The sequence below is a fragment of the Mytilus galloprovincialis genome, chromosome 2 (assembly GCF_965363235.1).
Source record: "Mytilus galloprovincialis chromosome 2, xbMytGall1.hap1.1, whole genome shotgun sequence".
In the NCBI taxonomy this organism is placed as follows: Eukaryota; Metazoa; Mollusca; class Bivalvia; order Mytilida; family Mytilidae; genus Mytilus; species Mytilus galloprovincialis.
The window spans coordinates 97,761,049-97,775,451 of NC_134839.1; the positions used below are offsets into that span (position 1 = coordinate 97,761,049).

General features: G+C 33.1%; 1 protein-coding gene across 9 annotated transcripts in view; it reads left to right on the forward strand.

Moving 5' to 3' along the window:
• Positions 1–14,403, forward strand: part of LOC143065032 (corticotropin-releasing factor receptor 2-like) — a 133,308-nt gene that overhangs the window by 99,337 nt on the left and 19,568 nt on the right. For all 9 annotated transcript variants that reach the window (XM_076238317.1, XM_076238320.1, XM_076238321.1 and 6 more), the window contains 2 exons: positions 671–790; positions 4,044–4,147. In XM_076238317.1, coding sequence (XP_076094432.1) covers positions 671–790; positions 4,044–4,147 — 224 coding nt within the window. The remainder of the gene's footprint in view (positions 1–670; positions 791–4,043; positions 4,148–14,403) is intronic.

Here is a 14,403-nt window from a genome sequence, read left to right on the forward strand (position 1 = left end):
ATCATCTTTTTTATATCAATTGTTTAGTGTGGTGATCTATAGCTGTTAAATTCTGTGTCATTTAGTCTCTTGTGGAGAGTTGTCTCATTGTCTATCATGTCACATCTTTTTATTTTTATATTGAAGTCAATGGTATAACTATCCATGACAACAGTTTGTTCATTATAAAAATATGTGTTCTATATTTTCAAACCATCGTCAACAGTTTAGAAAATATGAAAACAAAATATTTCAGTCATAAGACAACAATACCTGCTGGTTTATAAATCATAATAAATGATGTACAATGTTAAAGTATTACCTTGGTTATCAAAGTTTTTTATTTGTACACTTTTCACTTATAATCCCTTTAAAGATAGGAAGACTGAATAAAACTTATTATTGTTGAAACAAAACAATTACAATATTCTTACATGGAGAGTTTTATCATATAATAAAACTATTGTACATTTATAACACCAGAACAGTAACTGATGATAGTTTGCCTGAAAGCATCATTTGAAAAAAAATGTTGCAAAATTCATAAACATTTTGTCATACTCTGGTCTTTATTTACAGAAGTTATGTTGAACCCTTAGAAGCCGTTTGAGCTTTAGTGGTGTTGGATTTATGACGCGTTAATAATTTATACCCCAGATCTCTTTTATTCATATTCTTTTTTTCTTATCAGATAATGGAAACAGTTATTGTAACATGACATGGGATGGTCTGTCTTGTTGGCCTGCCTCTCTTGTCGGAGAGTTTGCCATTATACAGTGTCCTCAGAATATGCAAGGAGTAGACAGCACACGTAAGTATACCTTATCAGTTATTGTAACATGACATGGGATGGTCTGTCTTGTTGGCCTGCCTCTCTTGTCGGAGAGGCTATGCAAGGAGTAGACAGCACACGTAAGTCTATCTTAGGTTCACATATCTATTATTCCTAACATTTCATTAGAAGAAACTAGAACACCATGCACGCTCTTATATAATTACTCTTGATAGAATATAACAGAAGTGTAGATGCAACAACAAAAACGAAAGAAGACAGGATGATAGCATCGATACGACCACTAGGTAACCAATCAGAATAGAATGATAGCATCGATACGACCACTAGGTAACCAATCAGAATAGGATGATAGCATCGATAAGACCACTAGGTAACCAATCAGAATAACAGTACTACTCGGTTAGCATTAGTCTTGCATATATTAACGACTTCATTTCTTCTCTAATAAAATTAATCTATACGCACGATAATCGGAGGGTGCCATCAATGTACGAAAATCACTGGGTATCATCAATCCAAATAATCAATGACGCATTCAATGATCCATAGGCCACTAGTCTATTAAGTTTATGTTACGCAATGACCCCCTCGTTTAGGGTTAAGTATATTCCACTTCCCAAATTGTAATTACCTTTTTTTTTATCTTATCAATGTGCTAGTTTAATTTTGTCTTGGTTGTTCCAGGCTGCAGTATTCAATTATGTTTCTATTTAATTAAATAACTTATTTGTTTAAATTACCAAAAGATAAACACATTGTCATTTGAGGAAAATGAAACCTGAAGTAAAAAATCAGCTAAGGTTAAATTCTTCTTAAACATTGTATTCTACGTACTCCATGAAGTTAAATTCTCCTTTTACATTGTATTCTACGTACCCCGAAGTAAAAGGTCAGCTAAGGTTAAATTCTTCTATAACATTGTATTCTACGTACTCCATGAAGTAAAAAGTCAGCTAAGATTAAATTTTTCTTTCACATTATATTATAAGTACTGTGTAAGTAAATTTTTGTGATTCTGATTCTATAATGAAGCTACTATCCAAGGCTGATTTTGATCCTTTATTGGCTTTCTTTCTCTTTAAATCGTCATCATAAGAATAAGGGGCACCTGTTTAACGAAGGATGGGACGAGTTCAAACTTGTTAAAACACATTTATCTTTCAACTATTCATTTGAGGTTTTCGTAGAACAAAGGTTTGTCAAACCCAAGCTTGCTCAGCACTGTAATTCGAAATAAACTATTGTTAACACAGAGAAATTAATGTAAATGAAGCGGATATTTGTGTACGGCGTGTTGCGACAAATAAAGCGGATATTTTTGTACGGCGTGTTGCGACAAATAAAGCGGATATTTGTGTACGGCGGCGTGTTGCGACAAATAAAGCGGATATTTGTGTACGGCGTGTTGCGACAAATAAAGCGGAAATTTGTGTACGGCGTGTTACGACAAATAAAGCGAATATTTGTGTACGACGTGTTGCGACAAATAAAGCGGATATTTTTGTATGGCGTGTTGCGACAAACAAAGCGGATATTTGTGTACGGCGTGTTGCGACAATTAAAGCGGATATTTGTGTACGGCGTGTTGCGACAAATAAAGCGGATATTTTTGTGCGGCGTGTTGCGACAAATAAAGCGGATATTTGTGTACGGCGTGTTGCAACAAATAGTTGTTTACTGCACGGGGATCAGAATATGTATTTTTTCTATCAAAATTGTCTTTGCTTCAGGCCTAGGGTTCACTATATCCGGTTTGTGGTGCGACACAGTGGATAAAGTCCCCCTCTTTAAGAACTGTATTTTTTCATATCAACTTCATGATCTTCTTTTTCTACCCTAAACAAACGTATTTTGGTAAGGAGTTTTAAAGACAGCCGTAAGTTCTTTCATTAAAAAGAAAATTGCTATCTTATACTTAAGACTTTGGGAATACATCACAAACGAGAATTGCGAATAAGTTTGATACAAAGCGTACTTAAGCGACAAATTACATTGTACATCGATACAGATTGAATCATCACACGTAGATAATTAGGGATAAAACAGTAGTTATACAATCTTTCTTGTTAACTTGACGATGAAAGGGAGCGAAAGGAAATTGATTGTCATAGCATAGCTGATTTATTCGTTTCTAAGACGAAAACTATTGAGAATGATCCAGAAAATATTAATCACTTTCATAAACATGAACGAAAGGAACATTATTTGTAGTCATTTTACGCTTGTTAAAAAATCGAGTGTTATGACAAAATAATAACAGGACTTATACTACGCATTCAAATGGTGGTTTGCCTGGGTTAAATCTAATAAACACTTCATTTACCGATAACCTGTCCCCCAGTTACAGACAGTTAGAGGTCCTCTCGGGATCTTTATGGCCGTAATGTAAATTGACCTGTCAAAATAAGTAAGATTCCTCTAATGAAACATCATTACAATAAATTATTGTAAGCACTTCTGCATTTATTACTTTTATTATAGGGCCAACTTATTTGTTTCAGTTCATTATACAAAAGATTGATCAATTTATAGCTGGCTTAACGTTTAGTGGCATGTGTTTTAAAAAGTATTTATATAGACTCTAACATATAAATCAACACATTTCGAATCGATCAGTTTTAAGACAGAGTAAATTCAAAGGATTAAGGAGTGCTGAAAGAAATGACTGAAAAGTTGGGGGGATAGAAATTTGAACATGCCTAATGTTCTTACTGTTCCCTCGTTAAAACGGTCAAACAGATTATGTATCTGAAGAATTTCCAAAGCCCAATCAGGCATTACCTGTTTTAAAAACATGATAAGAATGAAGAAGTCACGTTAAGAAAGCTTATAGATTAAAACATATTCCGAAAGGATTTGACGGATTCATCCGACAATCTTCAATTCTACAAAAACATAAGAATCACTATACTACCATAGTAGATATACATTACTGTTTTAAATCATGTAACTAATTGTTTTTCAAGGATGCATATACACTAGAAATGAATAGGAAAGGGTGCACAGACCAGTGTCGTATATTTTTTTGTTGACATTCAGTTTACAATAAGGACACTCTTAATTTAATTAGAACTGTAAAAATAATTTAAACATAGCGAAAATCGAAGTATAAAGAAGACTTGATCTTGATACAAAAAAAAAAGATGTGGTATGATTGCCAATGAGACAACTCTCCACAAGAGACCAAAATGACACAGAAATTAACAACTATAGGTCACTCTTAATAGTAACGTATCTAATTTGAAAGTATTATTTTTTTTTTTTACAGAAAATGCAACAAGATTATGTACAACTAATGGAACCTGGGCATTGAAATCTGACTACAACAGTTGTTTGACAGATACAAACCCAAAAGACTTGTACAATGGAGTGGTAAGTACTGTTACCATTTTGTGATTCTGTAACACATATTTTTTTGTTTTTAAAGTGATTAAGATTTTGTAATTTTCAGTTCAAATGTGGTGAACTTTGTCTTGAATATGCATCTTGTTATAAATATATTTGGTGTACTTTTGAATGAATTTTCGGATTATTCTAGAATTGTATAAATCAGCTAATAGAGCTCTTGGTGGTATTAAAGCAAAATTTTGTAAAACTGGTGGTATGAATTTTGATTTATTTACTTAAATATATGACACTTTAGTCAAACCCATTTTTACATATGCTTAGGCTTAAGCAAAAGAAGCAGCAATTTAGCTGCTGGAGGTGATATGGGTTTTTTTATCAGGTGATGCACTACTAAAAGTTGAAGTTTTTAAACTATAGAATCGTCTTAAATGTGACAATACCAGCAAAATATATGTAAAAAGGTTCATTCCTGGGCGATTAGAAGAAATCGTCATGGGATTGTCGAGTTTTACAGTTAGCTCGTAAATATAGTTTGATTCAAAATGTAGAAGATAAAATTAATATGAGTAATGTATTGGATTCTTTACAAACTTTTGAAAAATAATCTTGGCACCATGAAGTATGGAATGATAAACATAATGTCAATGGTAATAAATTAAGATTTTCTAGATTGCTTAAAACTTGTATTGGGACGGAGCCTTATGTAAAGGTAGTATATATGTAAGACTCAGATCGACGTCCAGTCTCTAATCGACGTCCGCTCATCAAATCGACGTCCAAATGTGACGTCACAATAAAATAACATTCCAAATCGACGGCCTATTTTAAACCTGCCTAATCGACGTCCATTTTTTATGGCATTTTCTAATCGACGTCCGATTTTGAGCTTCTCTAATCAACGTCCGTTTTGGACACAAAATACAAAACTAAACTGAACCGAAAGCAGCTGAAACATTTAGACCGAAGTCCTTTAAACATATCATATTATCTGAGAGTGAGACAAATAAGATCTAGCAGAAAAACTAAGTCCAGTTATAAGTAAAATACGGAATAAATGAGAAATGTGTGTTTTTTTTAAATTATTATACTAGACTAAGTATGTAAACAGGTTGTGATTTCTATTTTACAAAGATTGGTATGATTTTCAAAGGGACAACTATACACCAGAGTTCAAATAAAATGGATGTGAGCAATTATAAACCATACGGCTTTCAACAATGATAAAAACCCATACCTCAAAGGCTATAAAAGGCCACGACATAAATAATGTAAACAATTCAAATAAGAAAATTAACGGTATATATTAAAAACAATTCCGAAAAACAAATCTGACAGATATAAACCATCGAAAACCAATGTACTGCAGGCCCATACAGAATATGCCGGGGGTTACACATGTGTGTGAGCACTTGACCTAGAACAGTGGTGTAAAAGCATAACATAAAAACAAAATGCCAATTATCTTGCGTTAACATTTTCACTCCTGGTGCAAAACACAGAAATTTGTTAAAATAAAAACCCGAATTATAATACTCTCAAAACACTTGGCCGTGCTTCTTTTGTCTATTGATGCAGACTGAATAAAGCTCCTAGATGTCGTTTGGTTGTTATTTGTCGCTGGGTTGCATTACTAATTGCCTACATTTACATGCATGTAATTTATTATTATGAAAAGTTATGCAAAAGCTCCTTGGTGTGGATCAATTGGATTAACTTTTTATCAAGATAAACTTTAATATGCATGATACTTATTTTGGATTGAAAAATAAATTAAGTATATGTATAAGTGTAAACAATTGATATAAAAAAGATGATGTGGTAGTATTGCCAATGATACAACTCTTCACAACTATAGGTCACCATACGGCCTTCAACAATGCGCAAAGCCCATATCGCATAGTCAACTATAAAAGGCCCCGAAATGACAGTGTAAAACAATTCAAACAAAAAAACTAATAAAAGCCTTATCTGTGACCAATAATGTATTATTTATTGATATTGGACATTGATTTAAGACGACAACAATCAATCGGGCGTAGTTTTGGCAAGTATTGCCGTCTCATTGGACGTAAATAAGAGTATCAAAATATTGGACGTCAATTTGAGAATGTTAAGGTGGCTCACCCCAATAAGGACCCCCGGTAGAAATTTTTTATTTTCACGTATTTTGTAGATCTTTTTATACTGAATCCAAAAATGCAAAGAAAAAAGGGGGTCACCAGGCTCGTTTTCCCCTCAAATTGAAGCGAAATGTGCGATTTTGACCCTATTTCCAAACATGCCCACCCTTTCAACAATAACGGTTACATCAAATTCAAAGACTTTTAAAACCAAGTCAGTATGATTTTTATGTGAAAAAACATTAGAATTTGAAATGTAAACCTTTGACTTGGTTGTTTTTGACTTAAAAATCCTTTTATTTTCAGATTAATGTCTAAATTTTGCATTTTCTAATTTCAGTTTAAGGCAAAAAATATTGGTTTAATCGATTTTTCGTAAAATTTCCCCGGTAGATTTTTTTTAAAAACAGATATGTCAAAGCTATGAACTTTTCGAACATTTTAAGGTAAAATAAAATGGGGGTCACCAGGCTTTTAAAAAAGTTACGAGCTTTTGTTTAACCCCTCTACCCCATAAGATCTGATTTCAATGCACTCCATTAATTACTTAATTGTGAATTCTTTATTGATGGCTTTAATAAAATAATGTTTGTAATTATATCAATAAACGATGACTGAATATAAATGTGGTAATCGTATTACTGTTTGTTATCAAAAAGCGAAATTTTGATTAATTTGGTGAAATACGGTAATTTTGTCTGGCGCGAGTTGCTTCCCTCTAATTTGGCGCCATTATCGGACCAGAGGAATTTCAAGGTCGCCATTGCCGAGCAGCATACTATATTGATGAATACGACCATGTGCATGCAGAACAGACATTGTGGCGAATATACAACGATGAAGGTAGAGTTAGTACATAAGAAAATATAGATTTCGATATATTAGGCAGCCAAATGTTATCAGTATAACGAAAAATACAAACTTGGGGGTTGTCTCAAAATACTCGCTACTGATGAAAATCACTGCGGCTGAAACCTTGCATGGGCTCAATTTCTGTTCCATGTTTAATGTTATAGATCGTTATAGCTAGTATCTTATTTATGTGTTTATTTTACCCTTTACAGACAAGTTGTAAACATGTCTGGCCAGTTTTAGAAAATATCCGTGTGCAAACGGTCGAAGAGGAAGGGATGACATCTTCTATGAAGCACCACAACTGTCATTTTTACGCTACCGTTAGTGTCAAATTTTGAATTAGTCTTTTTTAATCATCATTTGTAATATTTAATTTCTTAGCCAAGTCAGGGTCATATGTATGTGGGGTACCCCATAACTTCCCTCGGAACAGTTTCTACTCCTTAGACTTAGCCCTAACTATATTTCCCTTCCCTTAATTTTACCCTAAACCCCCCCCCCCCCTCTTTACTTCCATCTCCTTGCTCCAAGACAAAATAGAAATGACTAAATATATTTCCAAAATACCCCCCTTTTCTCTAATCCCTCATTTCCTGGATAAGTTTTACTCAGTATTTTGAGTTCATTTCCAGTACTATACAGATACAGATACAGATTCCCCTTTCTCCTTATCCCTGTCCACCCCTCAATTAAGGTCCTCAAGGGGTTTGATTGACTTGTTTATTTTCTTGAGAATATGATATAATTGGCCTAATTTGTAAATGATAAACCCTACACCATATTGAAGGATTCGTCTTGATCAACCACAATTTGTTTACCATAACACCCCCCCCCCTTTCCCTAATTCTGTTCGGTATACAAAAATGTCTTAAGGTCTAGTAATAGAAGTATCAGGGTTAAACATGTACAGAGTGTGGCCATAAGTATTTGTCACTTGAGATTTTTAGCTGTTCATGTATATTGTATATAAAACTACATCTTTTTTTTAAATATTTTGGATTGATTTTAAGCATCCTGGTACCAATAGAAGCAGTATTATCACAGGTTTATTTTTTTGGTTATATTTTTTTGTGTCTCATTTTCATTATTTTCTGTTCAGAAATTCGATATATATTCAACCAAATTAAATTATAAAAAATATTTTATGTGTTCTCAAGGGAAAACAAAAACACATGAAAGTGAACCTATTATCAAATAAACACATATTAATTTATACCATTCTACTTCATTTAAGGTTACCCTTGCATTGTCAGTCTTATCAAACTTGCATGTACCTCCCAAATTAGGTTTCTGTTCTCCAACTTGAGTTTGCCTCTACCAATGTTATGAAACTAATAAACAATTAATGCATATATATGATACTACAAACAAACAAACATGAAGTTTGAATTTTTGGTGGGGTCGCTTTTACTGTTCTGGAGTTATGCCCCTTTACAAATTAAAAAAATGCTGAATTTTTGTTCCTTTCATTAACACAAGTTCGCTTCATCCAAATGTTCTGAAACTTATATGCAATGCTTACTACAACAACACTCAGATCAAGTACAAATTTGGGTGGTGTCACTCATTTCATTCTTTATATGCAAGCGGCAGCTCATCTGTGTCCCATGGACACATTACCCATCATGGCCATTATGAACTAATCTACATCTATATGCTTTTGAATGTCAATAATTGTTGATTTTCTGACAGAAATACTCTGACATTTAATTTCAGGCTGCAAGTACATTTGTACATGTACATTGCAAATGGAAGGAGTGATCTTGGAATGTTCAACTTTACTTGGAAACTATTGGCAAAGTACTGACAGAATTTCATGAGAAGCCAGTATCATATTCTAGTCTTGCAACCGGAAACTATGCATAAAGTGCTGAAACTTAAGAACAACATTCTACATGTATATATGCAATATGTGTTGCCACAATCCACTTAAGGAGCTAAGATCAATTATAAATTGGAACTACATGTATATGCTTTAGGGCTGTCAAAATCCTTTAAAAAAATCCAATCAAAAGGACCTACTTCACCTATATATATTGCTACCTGTCACAATGATGAATACAGATCATATATATGAGTCTTATAAAAAAAACAGTGAAGGAGAATAAAAATAATGAAAATATAGAGCTGATCAGCTAATGATTGTACATGTACATGATGTATAAATGGCAACAATTCTTATACATGTATACTAGTACATTGAAATTAATTATATTAATAAATGTTTTATATATTTGATCTCATATATATATAGATATTAGAGGAATAAAATCAATCACGTTTCAAAAATTTGATTTAGTTGAGGCTTTTTTTACGCTCGTTTTCAGGACATATAATGGTATACCATTGACTGTCCATCGTCAACATGTCGGACATATATTCAAAAATAATAAATACTAAAAGGTACATGTAGTAGATAAACTATTTGCGTGCAATAATTTACAATTCTGTCTGGCAATGTCATTGGCCACATAATCACTTGTATGGTTCATTGGTCAACAGTAAGTCCTCTTTTAATATGCTATATTGTGAAATAAATATGTCATCTTCATGTATATTTGGTGTATGAAATGATTATTAAATGTATTATAACAAATTAAAATATCAAATAAGAGGATGTGATATGATTGTAAATGAGACACAAGAGACCAAATAACACAGAAATAACTATACATGTAGGTCACCATATGGACTTCAACAATGAGTAAAACCTATTCTGCATAGTTGGTTTTAAAGGCCTTGAAATGACAAATGAACAATTTAAAACATTTCAAATGAGAAAACTATTGGGTGATTTATGTAAAAAAAGAATGAATGAAAAACAAATATGTCTGTCTTGCAGGGTTTATCTGAACTTGAACTCATTTTCATGGACTTGTCTGTTTCTTGAATTCTAAATATGTTTCAAAATATTTGGTTGATGGGATGATTGTTACAAAGTCCGACATAGGGTGCAGGCTCATTGGTTGATTATATTGTGAATAACTGAAGCCGGTCCTGCTTTGGCAGTCAGTCCCCACATTAATTGCCACTGGAGAAATAAAATAACTAAGGAAAAAAAAATTGAATCGGGATAATTTTCTGTCGATATGCAAATCTACATAGTATGTCTTTATTATCTAAAAAGGTTTCATGAAATTCTGTTGTGCGGTTTGAGAGGAGTTGCAATGACAAACTGTTGCAGTAGTATATTGAAGCAAATAAGTTCAAAGGGCCTTACTCCTAGAAAAAAAAAATGTGTACATCTAAATAGTATGTCCTTATCTAAAAAGGTTTCATAAAATTCTATTGTGCGGTTTGAGAGGAGTTACAAGGACAAACATGCAGCAGTATAGTGAAGCAAATAAGTTCAAAGGGGCATAACTCCTAGAAAAAATTTGACTTGTAAATTCCTATCGATATGCACATCTGCATAGTATGTCCTTATCATCTAAAAAGGTTTCATGAAATTTTGTTGGGCGGTTTGAGAGTTGTGATCACAAGAAACAAGACTGATAGACTGGCTGATGGACGGACGGACGGGTCAAAAACGTTATACCCTATGCCACTTCGTTGCATAGGGTGTAAAAATAGGAAGATTGGGTATCATTGTTTATGAGGCAACTCTTCACCAGAGACCAATTTACAAAGAAGATAACAATTATGTCCCCGTACCTACGGACTTCAACAATTACTATAAACTGATATACCACACAGTCAAACAAATAAAAGTCCCAGAAATTACGTTTTTTTTATATGATTGCACATAATGAAAATTTAATTTGCATACTGAATGATCACTGGCAAATATTTCAAGCATAATACGGATGAGAACATGCAAATAAGTATCAATTATGAAAGTTATGCAAAGTAAGAGGAGCTAGATATATGGACTGCCATTAGAAAATGAATGGACAATTATGATTGGTGCATGTATAGGCAAAATTCCCCCTTTTTACTCTACGAGGCTTCGTATGTATATATCCAGCTGTTTGAACACCCTGTATAATCAAGGGATCATCTGTCAGATTAGTCATATTTCTATGTTAAAAACACGATATGAAAATAAGCAGATGTGATATGATTGCCAATGAAACAACTATCCACCAAAGTTCAAATTTAAAATTCAATATTATAAATAAAAAAACAATATCTCCTTTTATCATCACGCATAGATCGATGATTAGTTATGCATTTCTTTGCCACGGTAAGATCAAATCAGTGTTCAAAAACAAAATTGTCATTCACATTTTTTTGCCGCAATGACATCACTCGACTATATTTTTTTTAATCAAGAACTTTCCTTATTAGCTTACCTTTTAAAAGAGCATGTCAAAAACTAAGATAGAAGTTAAAGTTTTCCAACATTACCGGCTAATATAACGTTCCTGTGTACTGGGCGTAGTTTTTAAATTACAATCCAAACTTTTCCTGAACCTAGTAGTAGTGTAGATTTTTTTTATATATAGTCTTTAGTAGTGTTTGAGACTGTCCGGCACGCTGCGGGTGTATGTCCTAGCAAAATCCCGACATCGTGAAACCAAAAATTTTGCGGTTCTTCGCAAAGCATGCAGTATTGAGGAATTGTATCATAGACCGATATATAAGGTTGGAATACTAGGCCAGTCCCGGTTACTTTTGACAGTGGTGGATCCAGGGGGAGGGTTCCGGGGATTGGAACTCCCCTTTTTTGTACGATAGAATGGGGAAATATAGTTGGAACACCCTAGCTCTTTTGTCCTGGGTTGGGAACCCCCTTTTAAAATGGCTGGATCCGCCCCGATTGATTAATTTTCATCTTCATGAAAAGGCGGAAAACAGCAAATTATTGAAGTGTCGTTTTATTTCTGCAGGAAAACAAATTATCATTTTAGTTAAATAAGTTGCTGGATCCATAAGTCTATTTTAATAACACTCAGTGCTCTGATTCAATTATTTTAGTCTTAATGCTGATATTTCTTTTTTTTTTTATATATGAACTCGGTTGACATATTGATAGATACGACAGAAAATTGCAAATCAACAAAATAACAATTCAGCAAAATAAGTAATAGAAGAAAAGTATCATAAAAATAGAAAACATTGGCCCCGAGGTCTTAGATTATAGGACTTAGTCTAGTGTTCCGGAAATCATGGAATTGTGATACGAGAAAAAATTTCAAATGATTTTCGTGCAGGTTAACAAATCTTTTAAATTAAAATTTTAGGTGTGCCTGTCGAGTTTTAAGTCTGTTAGAAAATTGGCATGTTCAAATTTGTTTTGGGGAAAATAAAAAATATTTAACTATAATTATCAAAATTTTGCAGTGGAAAAATATAACGCATACTCGGGAATAAACTCCAAAAAATACTTGTAAATAAAGATATTTCAAGTTTTAAATAGATTTATGACAGAAACAAACTGTTATAAAACGCCAAACTATATAGCTTGAAAATAAACCCGCCCCGATGCTTTTAAAGCATACTATACGGGCAGAGACATATATACACATATATGTCTCTGATACGGGTCACACGTTTACCTGTTTTTGAAAGCTGTACGATGACATGAAGTTGTTTACATCGCTATCATTTGTTTACAGTTAATCATTGCGTCATTGACAAAACATTTCAAAATTAAATCTCCAAGACATCATTTAATTCAACCGGTATTTAAGTGAATTTAAAATATAGTACGAACGGACCCAAGAGGCGACCGTGTAAGATGAGAATGCGTTTTGGGAGCGAAGCGGCACCAAGGATTTGTGTAGTAATAAGTTCTTACTATACAAAAACCGTCGACGTCATACATGTGACTTTGTCAGTATTTATATATTCTTTTTTTTTTAATGTTATATTCATGTATATTTCTGTCCTTTTTAACTTTTATGCGAAAAATGAAGAAAGCACTTTGAATTTCTGATCGAACATATTTCCTGTTTTGAAGAACGTTTTGCATCATTTGTTTACATCGTCAAGGGTGCTTTCATACACGCCCGCGTTCCAAGGTCGTCAAAGCTATTTTTGAGAAGACCCCTAAAAGCGACCGTTCCCAAGGCACTCGTCGTAAGAAACATGCGTTAAAATATGCGCACTGTTAAAGGGCCGAGCCACCTTAAGTCAGATTTGGACGTCGATTTGAGGAACGGACGTCGATTAGAGGCCGGACGTCGATCTGAGTCTAACATATATAATAAATGCCACCGACGTATTGTGTCACTATTCAGAGCTGGTTCGTTACAACTTAAAGTTGAAACAAGTCGATATGCTAGACCACATGAACCTCTACAAGACCGTTTATGTATTTTTTGTGATAGTTGCCAAATTGAAGATGAAAAACACTTTCTTTTTAATTGTTGTTTTTACTCTGATATCAAACATGAATTATATGCCAAAGCCTGTCTTTTAAATGTTGATTTTGAGTATTTATGCGATATTGAAAAACTTCGTTATCTTATGTGTAATGAGAATATGGTTCCTCTTTTAGCTAGTTACCTTTATCTTATGTTTTATCGACGAAAACATGTTATCTAGAAATTATATATGTTTTTTTTAAATTTATTTACGAAATACTTTTTAAATGTATGTATTAGATGTTTGTTTTAATGATAGCGTCTCATAAGTCGTTTTCGACTGGCATCCTTTAGTTAAATGTTGGGTTCTTATGACTTCATGTGTATATATATATATAGATATTGTAATGGATGGTGACACTTTAATAAAATAAATCTTATCTTATCTATAACACGATGCTGACTGCTGGACCCCTATTTTTGACATTTGTACCTATTATGTCTGTTTGTTTCGTTCACACATCGTTGTCAATATAATGGAATTTGATGCGACTGTTATACAAGTGAGAGGTTTAGCTAGCTTTAAACCAAGCTTAATTCCACTATTTTCTATATAAGTCACGAAAATGACCGTTGTTATCCATTCGTTTGATGTGTTTGAGCTTTTGATTTTGCTGTATTTAATTATTTTTGAATTTTCGGTATTTTTGTGATCTCACTTTTTATTAAGGTGTGTAGTCTGTATTAATTTTGAAAATACTGCAATCTTTAAACTAAAGGTTCTATTTTATTTGTTAATACAAATATTAGACGAGTTAGGGTTTCCATTGTGTCTTCGAAAAGTTTTAAAGGTTGTCTTTATTTGTTCATACAAATGGGTTAGGTTTTCTCTTTTTTCTTCGAATAGTTTTAAAGGTACTCTTTATTGGTTGTACGTTTTTCGATTTCGACTGACAAAAACTCACGAGATTTGTCAAAGTGAAACCCATTTGCAGTAAACGTATCCTAATCCTATGTATGAATCAATAATTACATGCTCTCTTTGTGTCTGTTA